At 41.0% G+C, this 22,973-nt stretch overlaps 1 protein-coding gene across 3 annotated transcripts in view; it reads right to left on the bottom strand.

Annotated features, from left to right (window-relative positions):
• Positions 1-22,973, bottom strand: part of SLC1A2 (solute carrier family 1 member 2) — a 164,617-nt gene that overhangs the window by 34,457 nt on the left and 107,187 nt on the right. For all 3 annotated transcript variants that reach the window (XM_032283564.1, XM_032283562.1, XM_032283563.1), the window contains exons 5-8: positions 21,775-21,943; positions 17,234-17,360; positions 7,977-8,210; positions 2,488-2,682 (exon numbers count right to left, since the gene is read on the bottom strand). In XM_032283564.1, coding sequence (XP_032139455.1) covers positions 2,488-2,682; positions 7,977-8,210; positions 17,234-17,360; positions 21,775-21,943 — 725 coding nt within the window. The remainder of the gene's footprint in view (positions 1-2,487; positions 2,683-7,976; positions 8,211-17,233; positions 17,361-21,774; positions 21,944-22,973) is intronic.

Raw genomic sequence — 22,973 nt, 5'->3', positions numbered from 1 at the left:
TTTGAGACGGAGTTTCACTCATGTTACCCAGGCTGGAGTGCAATGGCACGATCTCGGCTCACCGCAACCTCTGCCTCCTGGGTTCAGGCAATTCTCCTGCCTCAGCCTCCTGAGTAGCTGGGATTACAGGCACGCACCACCATGCCCAGCTAATTTTTTGTATTTTTAGTAGAGACGGGGTTTCACCATGTTGACCAGGATGGTCTCGATCTCTTGACCTTGTGATCTACCCGCCTCGGCCTCCCAAAGTGCTGGGATTACAGGCTTGAGCCACCGCGCCAGGCCGGCACTGCCTTTTAGGAGAGATTGTTTCCTAAGAGAAATGGGCCTTCTTAAGAGTGGGCCTAGCCCACCAAGGGCCTACGGGAGAATAGACTGTTGAATAACATGAGCCAACCAGGCATCAGTTTATTACCAAAGTTTCTAATATAGAGGTTGACAGTGCTGCCTGGGGTTTGGAGTGGGAGAAAGAGGCAAGTGCCTTAGCTGGAACCAAAAACATATTGCCTTTTCTAATGCCCAACGGAAAAAATGTCAATAAAAATACTATTCTAATGTATTTTTTTGAGTCACAGTCAGAAAGCAGAAATGACCTATGGTTGGAAGAGGTAAACTGTGGAATAGACATTTGACTCATGCCTCTGGCACCCACAGCCATGAGAACTAGGTTTGTCGGATAATTTCTCTGAGCCTCACAGGTCTCCTCTGTAAAATGGGAGTAATGACTCTCCCTTCTCTTCAGGAATGCTGGGCATGTTCAAAGCAATGTATGGAAAATGTATGGAAAGAGTCTGCCACCTCAGAAGAACCGAAAGAGTGGTGTGGTTATCATGATGGAGGATGAAAGTGTATTCCAGTGACTACCTCATTCATTTTCTGAACTGAATCGCCCAGGTCTGGACTATTCTAATATTTGGAATTCTCTTTCTACTACAAGTATACCTGTCACACAGAATGTGACCCACTTACTCCCTATGTTTTCTGATCCTATAGAATCTGAGAGGGGAAATAAAACTTATAAATTGTTGAGTCCGAGACTGACAAACTCCCATGTCCTAAAGGGCCAAGCTGTGGTGACAGGTGCAGCAGACTAGGCATACGTAATAGGGAGCAGGGGAGACTGTAGGAAACCGAGGGGCCGCCATCTTATAAAAGGATAAATTTCTAATCTTTTACAAAGTACTTCAAGGCAAACAAAGCAACACTCTGGGCTGGGAGTCCATCCATGAACTACCAACTTGCAGCCACAAATTCAGAATACCTTCCTTATTTATAGATGAGGATATTGAGACTGAGAGCAGGGATATGGCATAAGTTAAGGCAGAAATTGGCTTCTGGCTTAATTGAAATGTTGAGATGGGTTGAGAGTGCTAATATTAAAATGATGATTGCAAAGAGCTTCATTTCATGCTACAATGCCTGTATAACATTGAATGGGTTGAGGACTGATATTTTCAATGACTTAACCTATAAATAAGGAACTGAAGTGTTGGCTTGGCCAGTAGGTGTGATCTTTAAGTTTACGGTGAAGCAATGTGTTTTTAATGCTCTCTTAGGAAAATGTTCCTTCTGAATTTTTTTTTTTTTTTTTTGAGACGGAGTTTCGCCCTTGTTACCCAGGCTGGAGTGCAATGGCGCGATCTCGGCTCACCACAACCTCCGCCTCCTGGGTTCAGGCAATTCTCCTGCCTCAGCCTCCTGAGTAGCTGGGATTACAGGCACGCACCACCATGCCCAGCTAATTTTTTTGTATTTTTAGTAGAGTCAGGGTTTCACCATGTTGACCAGGATGGTCTCGATCTCTTGACCTCGTGATCCACCCGCCTCGGCCTCCCAAAGTGCTGGGATTACAGGCGTGAGCCACCGCGCCCGGCCCCTTCTGAATTTTTAAAATGATGAATGCACATAAATAAAAATGGCTTTAGTAAAAGCAAAACTATGTGCTATTTATTTGTAATAAAATCTTATATGTCATATTGGGGAATCTCTTCCAGTATTTTGTCATTTCTGCCATCACCCTCTGATGATGGACTATTGAAGGCATATTTTAGTCAAACAAAAATTGGATCCCGAGTCAGCTGATGTCAGCCTGTTACAGTCCTGCCAGATCATTACTGATGTCGACTTTACTCACAGTCATGCTGTAGCCATGGACAAACTACCATGCCTCTTGGTGCCTGAGTTTCTTCGTCTATTAAATGGGCAAATAAATTACCCTGCCTACATCACAGGATTGCTAAAAATCAAATAGTATCCAATTTCTAAAGCAAGTTGACATGTGCAATACAAACAGGCAGTAGTAATAAGAGTCTTTTTTCTTGTCACAATCTTTTCCCTTTGAAGGCGGCCAATAATTCCTCTTATTTTATTACCTTCATCGTCTTCCACTAGCAGAACTGAAATTCAAGTGGCCTCTGTCACATGGAGTTAGTGTGGAGGGCGAACAGGGTAGAAGGTTGTTTTTGTGTTTCACCCCACCCTCCTCACCTTACAGTCACAATCTGTCCTCCATCCAGCACAACACCATTCATTTGGGCTATAAAGATGGCGGCCACAGCTTCGTAAAGGGCTGTACCATCCATGTTAATGGTTGCTCCAACAGGAAGGACAAATCTAGTCACACGCTTATCAATCCCCAGATTTTCTTCCAGGCAACGGAAGGTGACAGGCAACGTTCCAGCACTGAGTACAAAGAGAAAGAGAGAGTCAGGGTGATGTCCACTTTAGAGAAGCAGGACAAGGCACAAACTGGAATGCCATGTTGAAGTTCTTCTTGTTTTGTTTCAGTCAAACAATGTAACATGCAAAAAAGCGGTGTCTGGAGCCAAATTAAAAACTGGTGAGTTGGGGGCTCAAATTCAGTCTTATTAAGATGCTATTCGGCAGAAAAATATTTTCATTGGTTCTGGTTTTGGAGATATACTCAGAACTTCAAGTTTTTTTTTCTTTTTGCCACTGTTTCCATCTTGGATTTGATATTGAAGTGCATCTGATTGCCCACATTAATTGGGTTGCAAGAAAAAAAAAAAAAAAAAAAAAAAAAAAACCAACCAAAAAAAAAACCACCTATGTCAGAAAAGAATCAGCTATCAGCAGTAAAATGGGATGAGTGATTTTTGAATAACCCATAATTTCATGCTAGAAATGCTGTTTCTAATAAAATGAATACATGGATTGCATCCACTCCCTGGAAATTGCCCTAACCTGGGCTTACTAATTTTTACAACAATAAACATGTCCAGCACCCTTCAGCATGAACCTGAGATTTGAGAAATTCACTGGGGAAACTCACAGATAGTCCAACTCCCCAATATAAGCTTGTCATCCAATTCTACAGTCACTTCAATGGCATGGAGGGAAAGCACGTGCTCGATAGCAAATCAAAGATTAAATATAAAGTGACTTCACTCCCCACTCCTCCCAGGCCTGGAATGTGAATTCATGGCCACATGACCCAGCCTCAAAGGCCAGAATTCCTGACATGTTCATATGTCTTCAAAATTGGAGACCAATAAAAATAAAGGCCAGAATATTATTTCCATGTGGATAGAAGTGCATGGGAGGGTGAGTGGATTTGCTGCAAAGTTTATGTAGAAAGCAATGCAGAACCCTCAAACTGCCATGGGAGTGCTTCATGGTCCATCTGCTTGACTTTTTTCTGTTCAAATTTTAGCAAAGTGAATTAGAAAACCTGCAATGCAGGCAACATTTGGAGGTGTTTTCTCTCTTGCATTTACAGCTTTTGTCAAAGTTCCCTCCTTCTACTGGTCAGAATTAGTGACTAAGCTGGACATAGATCCCTGTAGAAGTCTTGGTTTCTCAAAGAGTCAGAGAAGACCATCTGCTTCAGGGAAGCTAAATGAAGATTCCAGGACCTATCCAGAACCAATGAATCAGAAGCCCTAAAATTAGGGATGCCCAGATGTGCATCTTATCAAACCACTGGCCCACAAGCTCCTAAAGCAACCTTAGGAGAGCCAGATTTATCTTACCAGAACATTCTTTGTGATTTCAGGACAGGGGTCTGCCTCATATCTCCTTCTTGGTCTTGAGTAGGAAGAAGAAATGTTTGTTGGGGGACATCTCATAATTAAAATCTTGTAAACCCAGGGCAAAGTTGGAGTCTGGCCTCATTCGCATGCAGGGGATGCCATCAGACCTGGCTTGTTGTCTCAATGAGAGGTCAGTGTCCCTTTCTTCCTCTTACCCAACCCTTTCCTGGGCCCTTTCGAAGGGTTGCCAGGGCACCAGGACTGGTCTCAGAGGACTGCTCAGTTATGGTTGGTGGCCAGGATTCTCAATTGCAAGAATTCTCAAATCTAAGGACACATCTGGGATTGCTGGAATACATGTATATTTATTATTGCATTCATTTTTCCAAAATGTCATCAAATGGTCTTTGGACAATTAAGTAGACTGGGGAAAATGACTGGTAAGGCATAAAAATATCTTCTATTTCTCTACCGGACAGGATCTCTTTGTGTCTTAAAAAACCCACCCACCCGATCAAACTAGGACTTGAGAATTTTAATTTCAAGCTTTCCTGTGTGGATGGGCTGACATTCCACGTTGTTTTTTTGGCTTCTGCCTCCATGGACATGTGACAGTCTTCAAATGCTGCTAATAATAACCATGAGATATTTGAAATGCTTATTTTTTTCCATATTAAACAGCCTGCACTGAAGTTGGAGGGATGAAGACAGTCAGTCTCAGGCCACCCCTCCATCTGTCCTCCCTGACACCAGCCTCTGGAACCATTGAGAAAAGTCTGTCAACTACCCGCAACATTTTTATTCCATACAAGGGTCGAGGAGGCAGGAAGGATATTTAGTGGGCTGTCACTGGGTTTTGCACTTTTTTTTTCTTCTTTGTGACCACAACGGCAAAGAAACCTTGAGTTAATTTTCAGTACATGACTCATGCCACACGGCCTTTTAAAAAAAGAAATTCCACATCCAGGCAAAAGCCACATTTTAACTAAAGATTAAAACCACATTTTTTTTTTCCAAATGAAATACAAGGTTAGGAGAAGAAATTGGTCTCAGATTTGCAGCCTTGGTTGGATAATCTGAGCATTTGTCTCTGATTTAAATACAAATTTGGGCCATCCAAATCCCCTTAAGATTCACCTTGTCTTATAAAGTTACTGAAATAAATGGTCTAGTCATTCAAAAGAAAATAACAATAATATTTTTGAAATAAAGATTTAAACCATAAAGATATTGGAAAAAAATAAAAAGTCATATTGTATTAACTTGTGGAAACTATTCCTCAGCAAAATCTAAATTCTAAATTCTAAAGAAAAGTATTGACAGCTTGACTAAGTACAAATTTAAAACTTCTAGAGGCAAAAAAGCACAGTAACTTTTTAAGACAAATGTCGAGGGAAGAGGAGGATTATTGGCAACGAGTGGCACATAAGCTAATATTCGTATACAAAAAGAGAGCTTAAAAATCAGTCAGGAAGGGACAGATACCCCAACAGGAAAATGACCAAGTTCACAAACAATTCTCAAGGCAGGGGAAAGGGGAAGGGAAAGAGAAGTACAGATATGCATATGTCAGGAGATTACTTTTCACCAATGGGATTGAAAAGCGTTAAAGTGGCCGGTAGTATCCAGAGCTGGCAAAGAAGCGGGGAAGGGCACACCCCCAAACCCCAGTTAATGGGAACATAAAATAATAAATTTTTCTGAATAGCAACCTGGCAACGTGCTTCAAAACCGTCAATGTGCATATCATTTGACTCCGAAATTCCACTTATCCTGAGGGGATCATCATACAAACTTGCAGAGATGTATGTGTAAGGATGTTTGTCACAGCCTTGTTTAATGGACATGCCTTAAATGTATAACATCACTGAGGTTGGGATGGGGTGGGGTTTGCACTGCAGTACATACAGAGAATTATTTTGCAGTTTAAAAAATAGTCGTAGAGTCTATTGCAGTGGATATAACTTTTATGATATGTTGACCAATAAAAAAAAAAGCTGTTTATAAAATTATACACACACACACACACACACACACACACATATATACATACTAAGAGCTGGAAAGGTATATAACTAATGACTAATTAAAAGGTTATGACCAGTTATCACCAGGTTGTAGAATAATCGGCAAAGCTCATTTGCTTCCTCAAAATTGTATTAACTGCCTGAACTTTTTCACAATCAGCCTGCAGAAATTTAATTTTATTTTTGTTTTTTGGTTACGAGCCTCATAGGAGATAAAGTATGAGATACCAGGTTCATAACCAGAAAACAAAAATACAATTAAAAACCAGGTTGTTCCCCCCCACCCCAACTTTTTTTTTCCAAATGGAGAAGATCTGTATGGAGATACTTAGTCATGGGAAATTTATAAAACAAAGAAGAAAATTTTGAAGTATTTTCCCTCATCTTTGGAAACTGGGTGCAGAATCTAGATCTCTAAGATTGTATATATTCCAGCTTTGCCTGAAACCCCATTTTCTACTAGCGCCGAATCCTCTTTGGTTGGCAAGATGCAAATTTAATTTGACTTTCCAGGTGGTCACCATCATTGGTCTGTTAGGTCGCTTAAGGGAAACCTGACTGTTCAGTAGCTGTGGAGCAGCAGGCCCTGCTGTGTCATGGAGTGGCAGCTCACTGGCAGCGCATGGGCACAGGTTCTGCAGCAAGAACCTGACGATGAACTATGGGTTTCAGAATTTGCTTCCCTTCCTGCCACCTGTTTTATGATTCAGTCTTAGTTTTGTGACCCAAGAATATGTGTACAGAAATAAAGCAATGATTGCAAGCTGAAAATAAAACACTAGTCTTAAAAATTCTCAATTGTAAGGCCTTCCTTCCTTCCTTCCTTCCTTCTTTCCTTCCTTTCCTCCCTCTTTCTCTCTTTTTCCCTCCTCTCCTCTCTTCTCCGCTCCTCTCCTCTTCTCTCTCCCTCCCTTCCTCCCTTCCTTCTTTTCTTTCTTTTCTTCCTTTTCTTTCTTTCTTGATGGAACCTCACTTTGTTGCCCAGCCTGGGGTGCTGTGGTACAACCTCAGCTCACTGCAACCTCCGCCTCAAGCTATTCTCCTGCCACGGACTCCTGAGTATCTGGGACTGCAGAAAACTGCCAATGCCCCCAGCTAATTTTTGTATTTTTAGTAGAGACAGGGTTTCACCATGTTAGCCAGGCTGGTCTCAAACTCCTGACCTCAAGCGATCTGCCTGCCTCGGCCTCTCAAAGTGCTGGGATTACAGGCATGAGCCACAGCACCCGGCCCAGTTGTAAGTCATTTCTTACGTATTTCTTCTTGTTCATTTTCTGGGTTGTTTTTGTTAGATTCAGTCCAAGATAATATTCCAAAAAATGATTTTTCTCTGCATATCTCTGGGGTCCTCTTTGGCTTTCTAGGCACTGGAACTAGGTAATATATGGGGAACTGATTCTTCATCAATGCCAAATTAACTCCGGGGAAAGATAATCCATTAGAGGTTCATATTGAGGTCAAAGACTTGGCTGAATTTTGTTTGTTAGAAAAATCTCACCTAACATACCATTTACTTTGTAAAAGCTATTCTCCTACTTCTGAAAATTTATTTGCCAAAATCTTCAGAATAATATTCTGTGATAGCATTTTCCAAATCACAGGTGAAATATTAATTGAAAAGCATCCTGTCAAACTCCCTTTGGAAAATATTTAAAACTAAATGAATGATACAAGTGGTAAATTAGGCATGCAAACCAATAGCATGCATTTATCTGAAAAATTTAATGTGAGATCATATTTCCAATATAGTTGCAAAGCAGCAAAAATGTTCATCAGAAGGCTCGGAAGTTCCTAGAAGGAGCCAAAAATTCAAAGCATTCACCTTTTCCAAAAGATCTTAGTAATGTGTGCCAAGTGCTCTTATTGAACTTTGTGATGGGAGAGTTTTAAGAAACAAGAAGTGGTAAAGAGGGCAAAAGAGTGAATAAAGAGAAAGGTGATTTCTTTTGTTCTCTACCTGGAAGCGGTGCCCAGAGCAGTGATCCAAGCTTGGAAAATGCCAGCAAAAAAGGAGAAGGGGTTTTTCCTGGTCACTACAAAGTAAATCAAGGGGAGAAAGATGCCCCCGTGGATGATGAGGCCTATGATCACTGTTACCATGTACATTCCCAGCTGCCTAGCAACCACTTCTAAGTCCTTGATTGCAATGATCTTCCCACAGATCAGGCAGGCGATACCCAGGGGAGAGTACCTGAAAAACACAAAAGGGAAAAACAGCAATGAAGAGATCATTATGGGATTCAGAGCCTGGGCCTCCTCTATACCTCACCCTGAGGAAAACACTTGGCTTTTCTGCACACAAAAAAAGAGCTTTGCTGAGAGAGAGGGTCATGAGATTTTATAGATGATATTTTTTACTTTATATCAACTTCCTTAACCAAAATCTGTTTTGTGAATCCAGTGGCACCTGCTCTGATGAAAAGTCCAAAGGCAAACTCTGTTGCTAAGGTGAATTCTAGGAATAAAGGAGAGACCATCTTTTAGCTTTACCATCAAGTTCAACGCTGAGAGACCCAGGTGTGTCTCTGGGAATCTTGGTTTGATTTGGGTTCTTCAGTTCTTTCCTAGAAATTTGGGAATAACTTTTGAGCTGTTTAGAAAGCTATAAACTGGAATTCGTAAATTTGCATTGTTTTTACCTTGGAAGATAGGGAATATATTAAAACGAGAGAGAGAGTAAGAGAGAGAGAGACAGAGAGAGAAACAAGGAAGCCATCTGAGCCAAAATATACATTTAGAGAAAGGTGGTTTTATGACTTCTAAGTCTGAAAGTATTTTTTCCATACAATGCCGGCTACTTTCATTGTGTTTTAAGCACTATAGTGAGAGCTGCACACACAGTTCGTCACTTAATTCTTACCACAACTCGTAGGCAAATAAAGAAACTGAGGTTAAGAAAAGCTTAACCTCAGTTAAGTTAAGCTTAATCAGCCCAAGACCAGGAAACCAGGAAATGAGAGAAAAATCTCAGGTCTGTGAAACTCCCAAATGGGGGATTTTCCCAACCAAGATAAACCACTTCCGCTTAGTGAGCAATCACAGCTCTTTGTAGATAAGCAATTTACCATATATTAATTTATCCTATATAAAGTTATGTTATAGTTCTACCTTATTATTACTTCATAAAGAGTTTGGAAACTACTCACTCTTGGGAAAGCTAACTATTTTCTCTCTCAACCCGAATATGTTCTTCCCGTATTTGCTAAAATCCTTTATTATCCAGAATGGTGTTGTTAGGGCATGAATTTGTTCAGCCTGTGACAGTTTCTGGCTAACATAAAAATATTTGTGGGAAGGCTGATACCTTATTAAAAATTAACATACTTAAGAGACAGACTATGGGGAAAATGAAGTCCCCAGATAAGGCTTCCAGCAGGGGTCAGGGAGTCAGGAAACGCTGCTGTAATTGTAAGATCTATACAGACTTGCAATTGTGCCTGGAGAAAACACTTTCCTGGGTTAAAGAAAAAAGTGAAGAGTAGATGAGAGACACATGTATGATGACTACATAAGACATGGTGCTCATCTCGTCACTTGTCAGCTATTAGTATGTGACTATGGCTTATTCTCATTTTACACAGCTGGATGTCAAGGCTCAGAGCAGCTAACTACAACCTTATGGAGATGTTGCGAGGATTAAAGTTTTGAGCACGCATATATGTATGCTGCTAAGAACCCCTCTCGCATCTCTGTCAGTACCATTAATTCTCCGAGTCCTGACAAAGGAATTCTTTGTAGGTTCTGTTTTCACACATGTATCCCATGTCCTCTCATCGCTCATGCTTAATAAGTCTGAGATAATGATACTTTTGAGAACATCTCATGGGATCCCAATTGCAAGATGATTTTATAGCAAAATATTCTCTCAAGAGGAACCTAATCCTGAAGGAACTGATTTGTAGCTGACACAAATTAGTTAAACATTGGCATAGCTGCTCTCTTCCCATATGAGCATCTGGCCTGAAGCTTCTACGTTTCCTTTCTGTGGGGTGCAGGCTGGCCAAGTTTGAAGACTGCTTCCCTAGACATTAGGGAGTCTGAGACAAACCTGTGCTCATGTCATTAAACCCTTGGCTCTCTCACCAGTTTATATTCTGCTGGTGTGCCCATAGTCGCACATCTCATAAATTATCAAGGTAGTCTCAGGAACCAGCCCTTTGTTCACTGGGACAGTAAATAACTAAGCAGAATGCACCTTCCTATAAAGCCCAAAAGCATTTATCTTCATAAAACAAGATGTCAATTCTTTACTAAGCACCAAGAACCTTTTAAAGATGTCCAGAAAAGCACAAATATAAGCTGTTTTGTGTGCCATTCAATTTTCCTTCTCTCCTGGGACAAGCAATTTGTAGAATGGAGAGAAAATGCTTTCAAGGCTCTTGGCTAAAAAAAGACTAGCTATAGCTTCTCCTGGAGAATGCATTTGAGCCACAGACAGATGGACTAGAGAGAGGTAACAGTTTACCTCTGGGGCACTTAGCCAGCTGGGAAAAGCATGAGCTTCTATTATAAGTGGAGAGTGTTAATCAAAGGCCAGAAAGTGAAGTGTTAGGGTTTATAAATACGGCAAGCAGAAGCACTTGCTAACCCAAACACCTTGATCTCTGGGACTGGTCTGAGCATTAAGTAGAAGAAGGAAAGAGCCTTTGTTCTGTGAAGTCTTTTAGGGTCGTTACTTTCCTATGCCTATTTTTGTTTTATTTATTTATTATTATTTTTAATTTTTATTTTCTTGCTCTGTTAGCCAGGCTGGAGCTCAGTAGTGCAATCACGTCTTGCTATAACCTCGACCTCCTGTGCTCAAGCAATCCTCCTGCCTCAGCCTGAGAATGGTGGCCATGTGTATGCCACCACTCTCAGCTAATTTTTGTTTATTTTTATTTTTGTAGAGATGGGGGTCTCACTATTTTTCTCAGGCTGGTCTCAAATTCCTGGCCTCAAGCAATCCTCCGGTCTCTGCCTCCCAGAGCGCTGGAATTCCAGGTGTGGCTGACCAACTGCACCCATTTTTAAAACAAATAACTTAGGCCCTCACTCTGAAACTAGAGCTTTCAGGTTCCTGGGTTTCCATTCAATGAATTATCTCACTGAAAATGGCATTCTATGGAAAAGGAAGGGCAAATGCCCAGCACCCAAGGCTACCACTCAAAGCTTCTGAGATGAGGCCAACAATCCAAACCACAAACCAAAGTACATAAAGAGGCTGAGGGCTTCACGGAGAGTTCTGAAGCCAAATAATGCCTAGTGATTGTTGGTCCAGTTTCCACATTAGAAAGAAATGACTAGAGAGCTAGGGAGAGGAAATGGGTCCCATGCTGCTCTTAGGCTGGTCCTGTTCTCTGTTTTCAAGTCCACAAATTCATCTAGGACTGGCCTGTGGAATCTTTTTCCTACACTGTGTCCATTCTAACCTCCACCCACTTTGTCCCTCAGCCCTTGCCAGCCTAAGGGTCCCACCAAGATCCCCCTCCCAGGACTCCACAAACACCTACTCATCTATAGCAGGCAAGCTACCTAGAATTCAATCCATGTCCTTGCGTCAGAAACTCCCAGCTTCCTGTTAACAATGTGATTCCTGGGGCTTACCACATACCTATGGAGTCAAAATGTCCTGGAGCTGGCCTTGGGGCATTTATAATTTAAACAAGCTCCTCAGGTAATTCTGATGTTTTTGAAAACCAGTATTCCAAGAAAACAAAAATCTTGACTGCCACTGATGAAATGCAGATATTACTTGGTGACCTTTTGGAAACCATTTACCTTACCTCCAATTTCTTCAGGATCTTTGTGGTCTTAACTGACTGGAATAATTCATTTGAGGTTTTCAGGCCTGGGACAGATGATGGGACAGGCATTTACAGTGGGGGTAAGCTGAGGGACTTTCTCAGCCCTGCTGTGAAGCCCCTCTGGTTCTGTCCCACACATTTCCAATGGTTTATCAACAGAGCTAAACACACATTCCCAGAGTTGCTGAAAGGTGCTGTCCATGGTCCGAAAATATCACAAATCTCCATTTTTCCAAATCCATTTAGGGATAGGTGTTCCAGCTACCCAAAAAGTGATTTTTGTCAAAAGTTGCCATTTGGGGATTAGAACGCTTCATCAAGACAGAGTGAAAAGCGGTCTGTACAGCCTCCAGGCTTATTGTTCCTCCAGGGACTTCCTTTTGCAAGTAAATGAAATTTCAACCCATCAAGGTGGGCTACAGGACCCTGGGGGATCTGCCTCCTGCCAACCTCTCCAGCTTCACCTCCTTTTGCCCCCTTTTACCAACCACACTCCAGCCTCTTTAGACCTTTGTTCTGATCCTCAAAAGCCTTTCCCTGCCACTTCTTCTCCCTGGAACATTCTCCCCTCAGTTCTTCACCAGGTTGCTTGGTTCACTCTGCAGGTCTTCATGAAAGGTCACCTTCCCAGATAGTGCCATGTGGCCCATTACTTCTCCCCTCGTCACTATTGCTCACTATTTCATGGTATTTGTTACTATTTGAATTAGTAATAAGTGCTACAAAGACAATTTGCTCCCACTTGCTCACTTTTGGTTTTCCCTCTCCCCCTTCCCTGGAAATATAAGCTCCATGAGGGCCAGAACCTTTCTCTGTCTTATTCACCATTATATCACCAGTACCTAAAATCATTGCCTGCACAGAATAGAATATTTATTGAATGAAAAAAAATGGATGGATTGACAAAGATTCTTTGTTTGACTAAACTTCAGTTAGGCTTCTGAACCTTCTTCTGGGCTCTTTGCTAAACCTTATAAAATCCAGTTTAGCAAAACACTGCTAAGTCCGATTAGCAAGAAGCCCCACCCTTAAAATCTGATCACCCTCAATATCTGATCAGGTTCTTCAGGTGATGTCTGGTCACCCTCTGGCCTTCAGCAAGAATCCTGTGGGTCTGGTTTAGCCAGAATCCTTCTTACTCCAGACCATGCACTGCCCCCACCTTGCTCCATGGCTATAAATTCCCACTTGCTCATGTTGTACTTGCAAGTGAGCCCAATCCCTCTCCCCCACTGCAAAATTCCATTGCTGCAGCCCCTGCGATCACTGCAATGGTCCTGAATAAAATCTGCCCTACTGTGCTTTAACAAATGTCATTTAATAGTTTTTTTCTTTAACAGTGTGGATTGATGGTGGTTTATTGGAAGAAGAAATTGGAAGAGTAGGCAGAGATTTTACTTCTTACTTTATGTTTTTATAGGGGTAAGATTATGAAACATTTTACTTTCTGTTTAAGTTTTTCAAATTTTGAAAAAAAAAATTTAAATAACTTCATAAGAAAATGAGGATATGAAAATCATACAAAAATTAAGGGGTTTTCAGGCTTCTGAAAGAATTCATGAACACAGAGATGCAAAGGATATGGATTGAAACTGATGATAATCAAGTAACAGCAAACAGCTGTTACTATAATACTAATCCATGTAAAGTGCTTAGTTTCCAGCACAAAGAAGATACTTCATGACTGTTGGTCAGTCTTTTTTTTTTTTCTTTTTTTTGAGAAGGAGTCTCACTTTTCCCCCAGCTGGAATGCAGTGGCGCCATCTCGGCTCACTGCAACCTCCATCTTCCAGGTTCAAGCGAGTCTCCTGCCTCAGCCTCCTGAGTAGCTGGGATTACAGGTGTCTGCCACCATGTTCAGCTAATATTTGTATTCTTAGTAGAGCTGGAGTTTCACCATGTTGGTCAGGCTGGTCTTGAACTCCTGACATCGTGATCCTCCCGCCTTGGCCTCCCAAAGTGCTGGGATTGCAGGTGTGAGCCACTGCATCCAGCCCTGGTCAAAGTTTTAATTCTCATAGCAACCTATGCCATGTATTCTATAATCATCCCATTTTACAGATCAGAATCTTGAGGTTTAGAGTGTGCCTAACTTGCCTAACGTCACACAGCTTGCAATAGGAGGATCCTGGATTCAATCTAGTCTGAAGTAAAAAAAAGACTTAATGTAGGTATCATTTCTGTACAGTTCCGTAACATTGGACAAGTAAGCCTCTGTGCTTAGTTTTCTCATTTGGTAAATGGGTTAACAAAAGCACCTATTTTTGTTCGGTACTATTGTGAAGAATAGATGAGCTAATGTATGTGAAATAATTGGAATAATATTAAGTATTTAGCAGGAATTTGGTACATTTAAGTTATTTAATAATAATTTTCTCAATAATAAATGGGTTAGTACATGTACTGTAACTGAAATAGTACTGAACATATAGCAAGAAGTTAATAAATAATTTTAGTTTATAATTATATATCACAATATATTGTGATATATAATATGTATATATATATTAATATACATACATATTATATATTAATATATACATATTATATTATATATACATATATATTAATATGTATCATACTATAATTACATTATATAATTATTATAATCCTATATTTTGCTATAATTATTATTGTAACTGCTACATTGAAAAGAATTCAAAAGAATTCTGCTTTTTTAAGCTTTGAGGGGTCAAAAAGTAGTTGACTATTTTATCCAGAACCTTCTTATACACATCATTAGCAAATACTGATTCTGACAAAGTGGCGAAAGAATTAAAGAAATGTGTACAATCGGCATCTCATGTCATGTGACATCCTCCTGACTATGAGCCTAGATGAGGTAACCAAACGGCTGTCAGAAATCATTCTAAGGTCTTATTCCTGCCTCACAACCACTTTTTACCTCCCAAGATGATAATAAGTATTTAGGAGTTCTGGTTTCAATGACTGGGAAGCTTCTTAATTCATACCACTACCCTCCATCCCTGGGTAGAAGGGAGGCTACACTTAATCTCACTGACTCATCTGATGTCCTGTAAGATTCCCTTTCCTGCAAGGATTTAGTGAAAATCACATTGGTATGGATGTAGGAAGGACACACATTGCCCATGTTACTGGCATCATATTACAGAAATATCTGCTGCATATTTGGAGTAAGGATGCATAATTTACTAGAAATTCTAGGAAACAATGGAAGATTCTAATGTTTAAGCAAGATACTTACTCTGCATTGTGTATTGTCACGTACTAAACTCTCAACAGACTCAGATGAATCTGAAGAACTTAAAATACGTTTTACTACACTACCATATTACCAACTCTTCATACAAAAGAAATATTCAGAAATCTAGCATTGCCTGGGAAGCTGAAGAATCAGTACAGTCATAAAAGAGAACATGTTATTTTACTAGCAACCTTTCTGTGTTTTAAAAGCACCATAAAACAATGATCTGAACAAGCCAGGCCTGTTAAATATCATTCATGAAATAGTGAGGAACATCTTCTTGATCTGAAATCTTGGAGCTTTCAGCTAACCCACTCATTCCTAATGTTTTAGTAACAATTGACTACAGGCACATCACCATGTTTGGTTTGTGGAGATAAAAAATAAGAACAGATTTTTGCCCTTGTGAGGTGGGGTGGGAGACAAGGAAAGGAAGAAGAGAAAAAGCAGCTGGAATTTCCATGAAAGGCACCTACAGAAAAGTGGAAAAGGATCAGCAGAGGTTTGGTAAAGAAGGTGGGTAATCCTGTAACATGCAGAGATGGGGAATCAGTAACCCAGAATTCCTGTGGAAAAGAGAACACGGGTGTGACTTGGTCTGAGAGTGGTTTTACTTTTTTTCTAGGCAGACATACAGGACCATCCTAGGGATGTGAAACAAAGGCAAGTAAAAAGCTTTCTGTCTGATGGATATGGGACACCAGAAGTTTCCAGTAATTGAAGGTGACAGAGCTTCCATAATGAGCGAGAGTAGATGCTCATGCTCTCCTAGGCTCCCCTCGATTTCAGAGTCACTGACTATAAACACATGTGAAATAAAGAGGAAACAATATTGTTTAACAATTCAAACCAAAAAATCTACCTGCTTATGTATCAAGAATTTTGATACCAATATGAATTACAGCTCTTTCTCTACCTAGCTATAATATTCTTAGGCAAGTTAATTATTAGGTTGGTACAAAAGTAAGTGAGTTTTTTGCCATTGAAAGTAATGGCAAAAACTACAATTCATATGTTGAATTCATATGTCCCCCAAATCCTTATGTTGAAACTTAATCACCAGTGCCGGGGTGTTAAGAGGTAAACCATCTGGGAGGTGATTAGGTCATGAGAATGGAATTCCACTCTTCAATGGAATCAGTGCTCTTAATAACAGATGTTTGAGGGAGCCTGTTTTCCCCTTCTACCACGTGAGGACACACATGAAGGTGCCAACTACCAGGAATAGGCCCTCAACAGATACCAAATCTGCTAGTGTCTTGCTCTTGGACTTGCCAGCCTCCAGAAGGGTGAGAAGTAAATTCCTATTGTTGATAAATTACTCAGTTTAAGATATCTTATTATAGTGCATGGAAAGGACTAGGACAATACCTGGATAAAAGAGACCCCAGAGAGCTTTCTGAATCTCTTTCCATGCTGAGCGAGGTGGCTCATGTCTGTAATCTCAGCACTTTGGGAGGCCTAGGTGGGAAGATCACCTAAGCCCAGAAGTTTGAGATCAGCCTGAGTAATATAGTAAAATCCTCGTCTTTACCAAAAAAAAAAAAAAAAAAAATTAATTAGCTGGGCATAGTAGTGTGCACCTGTAGCAGTTCCAGCTACTTGAGGCACTGAGGTGGAAGGATCACTTATGCTGCAATGAGGGAGGTTGAGGCTGTGGTGAGCCATGATCATACCACTGCACTCCAGTCTGGGTAACAGAGTAAGGCCCTGTCTCAAAAAAATTATAATAAAATTCAAACAAAAAGATAAATATCTTTCTAATTGAGGATACAATGAGAAGTTGGGCTGCAACCTGAAAGAAAGCCCTTATCAGGCCCAACCATACAGGCATCCTGATCTTGGACTTCCAGCCTCCAGAACCATAAGAAAGAAATTTCTGTTGTTTCTAAGCCACCCAGTCTTCAGTACTTTGTTATAGCAGCCCTAAGACAGTTACATAACAATATACAACCTGCTCTCAACTTGCTGGCTATACAACAGAGACAGTAGGTTAGATTTGGCCCAAGGGGCATAATTTGCCTACTCTTGTTCTAAGGGAAGCTCCAAAAAAGATATTTTCACCCCTTTCTCAAGGCCTTTCTGGGAAGACATTTGATCAGCCCACGCCAAGGTTTTGCTGCAGGGTGAGCTCCAGTATCCTCTGGGGACCCCCAAGGCTTTCTCATCCCACTGCTAAGAAGTAAGAACAAGGCCACTTACCACATGATCATGATCACTAACTTCATCACAATCTCATTCAAAATGTTGAAGAATTCCACCATCAGCTTGGCCTGATCGCCCATCTTCCCCATAGCAATGCCAAAAGCAATGAAAAACCCTATCAGACCTGTTGGGTGAATCACATTACACAGAAGGACAAATTACAAAGAATATATTTTTTTCTCCCTCATTCTTTACCATTCCCCAATATATAGAGCCATGTTCTCACTGCTGGTTACCCTATGAATTAGACATTTTTTAAAAAAGCATTATATTTCATACTGAATGTAACTTTCCTATGGATAATTATGGATTTCTTGAACATTTTCTACATGAGTAGGTTAAACTGTAAGCAGTGTTAGGTCCTTGAAGAAAATGAATTCATTTTCATTCCAAACTAAAAGGTCTTCTCTTCTCTCTCCTCTCGCTTATGCTATCATGTGTAAGCAGATTCCATTATTATACAGGTTAACAAGAAAAAGCTTATTGGGACTTGGGGATTATCATGCAAACTTTGGAGCCAATATGGAAATAGCAGAGGTCAATTAGCCAATAAAGTATTTGCTAGAGTTACATCTAGCTTGTTTTGGTGTTATCCCAAATCAATACATGGCTGGTGTGTTCCACTCTTACGAAATCCTAAATGTAAAATTATTTTTTATTACCACACACATAAAATGACAGGGAGAAAAAATCAAATGGAAAGCAATAAGAAATCCAAAACTCCAATGTTTACAGTTTTTAAAAATGTAACCTGTTATTTATGAATTTGTCATAATTGTTTTCAAGACTGAAATGGTTAGAATGCTTTCTTTTTATTTTAGTTATTTTTTCAGGATTATAAAGACAGAATATATATTCACTGCCAGATTTTGCAAGTTCCTAGTCCCCCAACTCTCTTCTTCCTTCACTTGACATTCTTGACTTGTATCTAAGTTCAGCCTCACATCAGCTTCCAGGGTCAATCCTAACCCCAGGAAGGATATAAGGAGCTTCAGCTCTACTCTCTTCATGTCAGCTTCACATTGCACTAGGTCTTGGACCAACTCCAATATCCAACCATGAGTCTTACTTCTGTGTTGGCTTTACCTCATCTCCTGCACCTGAGGTCCTGGGAGTCTGCTGTACAGTTTAGTTCCTCTAAGAATAGGCCTGGCTTTGCTCCTCCTACCACTCCTGTTGGTCCCTTCCACTCTCTTCCTCGGTATCTCATGCTCAGGCCTGGAGTCTCACCCCAATGCATCCAGGGACTGGGGCACACTGTGTGGCTTACAGGTGTTTCCAGGACTGCCTGTGGGCTGTCTGGATTTCTAATTGCTAATCCCCATGTGCTCCCTGACCTCTGACACCTGATCTAGTATTACCAGTCTTGAGGTCTTAATTCTGACTACTTACATGTTCTCTAAATCAATGTTGCTATGCCCTCGGCTACAGGACTTTGCTTGCCCACCTGACTTGTTTTCTTACTTTGAAGTATAAGCCATCTTCTCTTTCCTCCTTTCCCCACACCTAACCTGCTCAATTTGGCAGTCCTAATTTCCAGTCCCTCCCTATTACATCCAGTTTCCAGTGGTGTCCTGTTATGCCTGAAGTCTTAACCTGTACCTAGTAAAGTATAGCATTACAATTTGTTTCTCTTAGAAGGAAATTCCTTCTCTCTGAACCTTTGACTTCACTCTTTCCCTAGTCATCTAACGCCCTTTACACCAAGCACATATCAACCCAGGTTGTCTAACTACCCTTTGATGGATCCTTTCTATCTTCAGCAAAAAGAATCCGGCCCTTGCACTTGGGGTTGCTAATACTTCACATTTAGTATCTCCTCTTTTTGCTCTCAGCCAGAAAGCTTGACAAGTGACTTCACAAGTGAGTTACTGGCCTGGAAAGACAAAGGCTTAGGGAAGATTAGATCCAGGACAGAGGGAACTAGTTCTACAGTAATATACAAATCAATTTCAGGCCATTCCCAAGCCCCTCTCTCAAGCCCATGGAGAGAAGTCTGCTAGGTGGGTTGTGAGAAAGAATCAATCTGAATATTCTGGGTGAGAATAGCTCACATTACCCGGTTAATTTCATTTGAAATTAAGAGAAAATGCCCAAGGTGTCAAGGTCCCAAAGAACTGGAGGAAAAAATAACTCCACTCAGTGTCAGCAGAAACTGGCCATATCTATGAGGGATAGATTTTTAAAGGAGCAGTTGGAATTGATTTAAGCAATTGGGAGAAGGATGGAGCACAGAATTGTTTCTGGAGTTTTTTTTAAGGAGAGAAATGGGTCCTTAACGAAGTGAGAGGCCAGAGCTGGGGTTGTATCTTCACAAGTGCTTAATCCTCGGGACTTTCCAAAGCCAAAAAACAGAAAGACAGCAAAACAAACAAATAAAAAAGCCATTATCTCCACCCTCAGAAGACCATGGAAATAACCTTATTTCAGCCATGATTTGTAAATGGGAAGTTTCTCAACAATCTAACTTCCCTTGGCTTTCCAAAGCCTTGATCTGTACTTGGATGGAAACCGTATTCAGCTTGTAATTTTTCTCTGTAAACATTGCCTAATTGAAAGAACTCACTGGTATGGGGGTGTTCCATTTGAACAAAGCCCTCTCAGACTTGGCCACTGAGGTTACAGAGTAGTGAGTTGTGTTGAAACTCCCCAGTAGAGCCAAAGGTCCTGTGACTTCCCAGAATCCACCAAGACTTTGGAAACAACCAGGAAAGTCTTTGAATGATTCACTCTGAAGCTCTGGCCCCATTGTTCATGGCCTCAAGCTCCTCCAGAGTATGGGGAAGACTGAGGAACACTTTCACAAAAGGGGATTGGGTGCCTTAAGTTATGACCCACCAGAAAGGACCATGGGGGAGTTAGGAAGGCCCTGAAAGGGTCATAGATATCTGGGCAGTGGTGGAGAAGAGCTACTTAGTTGCGGGTGCTGGGGATATTTGCAAAACCTCCCAAGAAGTGCTCTCCTTCTTTCCCCTTCCTCCTTCCACCTCGCATCTCCCACTGGTTGTTAAACAATGTTTATTGATCTTCCATCACCTGGCAACCTAGTCAGCTCATCTCATTCCTCACTCTCGCTCACCCAACCTGCTTCTTGCCATGCCAAACAAAAAAGATCCACTTCTGCTTCTCAGTGACTGTGCAATTCTTTTCCCTCTCTTTCCTCTTTCTCTCTACCATTCTGGATGGCTAAGGAGTAGGCTTACCGAATTTGGAACAAAACAAACAAACAAGACACTCAATTACTTTTTTCATTTTATGTAAAAAAATAATTTTTTTTTTTTTTTTTTTTTTTTTTTAGTATTATTATGCCCCATGTGATATTTGGGACATATACTAAAAAACTATTTGATTTTTAACCAAAATTCAAATTTAACTGGGCATTCTGTATTTTATTTGACAACCAAACTAAGATGATAAGGTCATGTGATCTTTTAGATGACAACGTGAAAGGACTACTGAACTCATTCGTCTCTAAACAGCTGTCATCCAAACATTTAAAAGCTGGGCTTGGATAAATAAAAATACTTCATCCGTTCAGATTTACCATTTCTCCCAGGTTTTGGCCAAATGCCCCTATTTCCTGACTAGGGGACACCATTCTAATGGTGGGTGGAGGTTATGGAAGGAAGTGAACCCACTGAGTGGGAGGGGAGCAAACTGGGCAGATTAGAGCCGCTCACAGGGTGAGAAACCTCTGTTCCTCATGAAGATATTTTCTTGTTGAACTCCTCAGCTTTCTACCCACTTTGAATAATGATCAGAGCTCACAGGGATACAGCACATGGCATGTGCTACTGTGCCCTATATGCACAATCACATTTCATCCTCACAGTAATCTACAAAATAGATACCAATCCCATTTCCATTTTACAAATGAGGCTCAGAGAAATGGAGCAATTTGCCCAGGGTCAGATCATTGGTAAGTGGATACTTACCATACTGGATCCAAACCCAGGTCTGACCAAATGCAGAGCCAAAAAACCCCTAGGATGGCATGCTAAGAGGGCACTGGGCTAGGAGAAAGGGCTCACTGGGATCCCAGAGAGTAAAACAAGATAATCTGTAAAGCTCCTTTGGTACCTACTCCAACACTTTACAGTCCTGGTAGCATTGCTTTGCTGGCAGACTATGAGAGCTGGGTGGTCCAGCCTCTGTACCCAGCACAGCACCAGTACATTGGAGCAGCTTTTAAAACATGCTTAAGAAATGAAAGCAATGGATGTGTCACTTAATACACAGACAGTCAGAGAAAGTGACTTTCTAACACCATTCAGAGAGTCAGGGAATATGCCCAGTGGCGGTGAGCTCCCTCCTTTTCCCCACATCCATGCTGCCCTGTCCCCTGAAGGTCTCCTCTGCCCTTCTCCCTCTTCCTTAAATGGTTCAGCTCTCAGTCCCAGCAACCCTCAAATTGCTCCCCAGAGAGAGCCTCCTGCTCCTCCTAGAGGACAACTGAATCATCAGTTTTCTGAGAAGGGAGTATAGGAGAGCCCAGCCATTGCCCGGGAAGCAGAATCCCGGACTACCAGCTTGCGTACCTAAGACATTCATCCCGTCCTTGAACTCCAGGCCCTTCTTAATAATCATCTTAGTCTCCTCCGGCACCTCCGGCACAGTCTCGTTCAGCAGAGAGACAACAGCGCTGGTTGCATTGGCCTCCTCGTCTGGCGGTGGTGCAACCAGGACTTTCTTCGTCACTGTCTGAATCTAATAGAGTGAGGGAAAAAAAGGTATAAAGCTGAGGTTTGGCCTAGAAGTTAAAAAAAAAAATCCTGGCTATTTATATATTTTAAGATACCCAATATGTTAAAAATAATTAAGAAATGCCAAAGCAAGGTTATGAAAACTGGAGAATATTTTATATATCTATATTTAGCAAAGGGGTGTTTTATTATACACAGTGAGACACAATTGTCCTAATCACAGATCATTACAGAATTTTTCATTTGTGCAAATTTATGGGGTGCATGAGAAATTTTTTACATGTATACAATGTGTGATGATCAAATCAGAGCATTTAAGGTGTCTACCATCTGAGTACAATACATTTTTTAAGTATAGTCATCCAACTCTGCTCTCAAACACTGAATGAATTCCTTCTATCCTTCTGCATGTTTACACCCCTTAAGTTACTTCTCTTCATCCTTTCCCCTTCCCGTCACTTTTCCTTCCTAGCCTCTGTTATCTAGTTTTCCCCTATTTTTCCATGTGTTCAAATATTTTAGCTCCCACATAAAAATGAGAAATGTAATATTTGTCTTTTCATGCCTTATTTCACTAACAACCTCCAGTCCTATCCATATTGCTGCAAATGACACGATTTCATAAATATAGAATTTATGAAAATAATTTGCAAGTGTACTCTAAGTAGTGTGGTCAATAATAAGACAAAAGCTTAAACTTGGGCGATAAATGTCTTCTTTCACTCCTGTGATTGTAGCTCAGAAACAGTATCAAATGTCTAACTTGGATGCTCTTCACAATTGTGAGACCCAGTTAGACGGTGTTCCCAGTTGTGATGGTCCTTCCAGTTGTGATGGGATTTGGGTCTGGTTCAGAATAGGAAGCCTTGGCAGGGGTCAGATGAGCAACTCACAATCTACCTGTTTCCCCCCCTACCCCCCTACTTGGTCCCCATTGGACAGGGGCATCACAGACCACCTCAGTTTGGGCTCCTTCTAGAGCCAGGCTCTGCTGGAAATCTCCATCTGGGCACCAAGAGTGCCAGCTGCCAGCA

The sequence above is a fragment of the Sapajus apella genome, unplaced genomic scaffold (genome assembly GCF_009761245.1).
Source record: "Sapajus apella isolate SASKATOON/1434 unplaced genomic scaffold, GSC_monkey_1.0 scaffold14, whole genome shotgun sequence".
NCBI lineage: Eukaryota > Metazoa > Chordata > Mammalia > Primates > Cebidae > Sapajus > Sapajus apella.
Note: the sequence above shows the minus strand (reverse complement) of the source record. Positions and strands in the feature narration are given on the sequence as shown.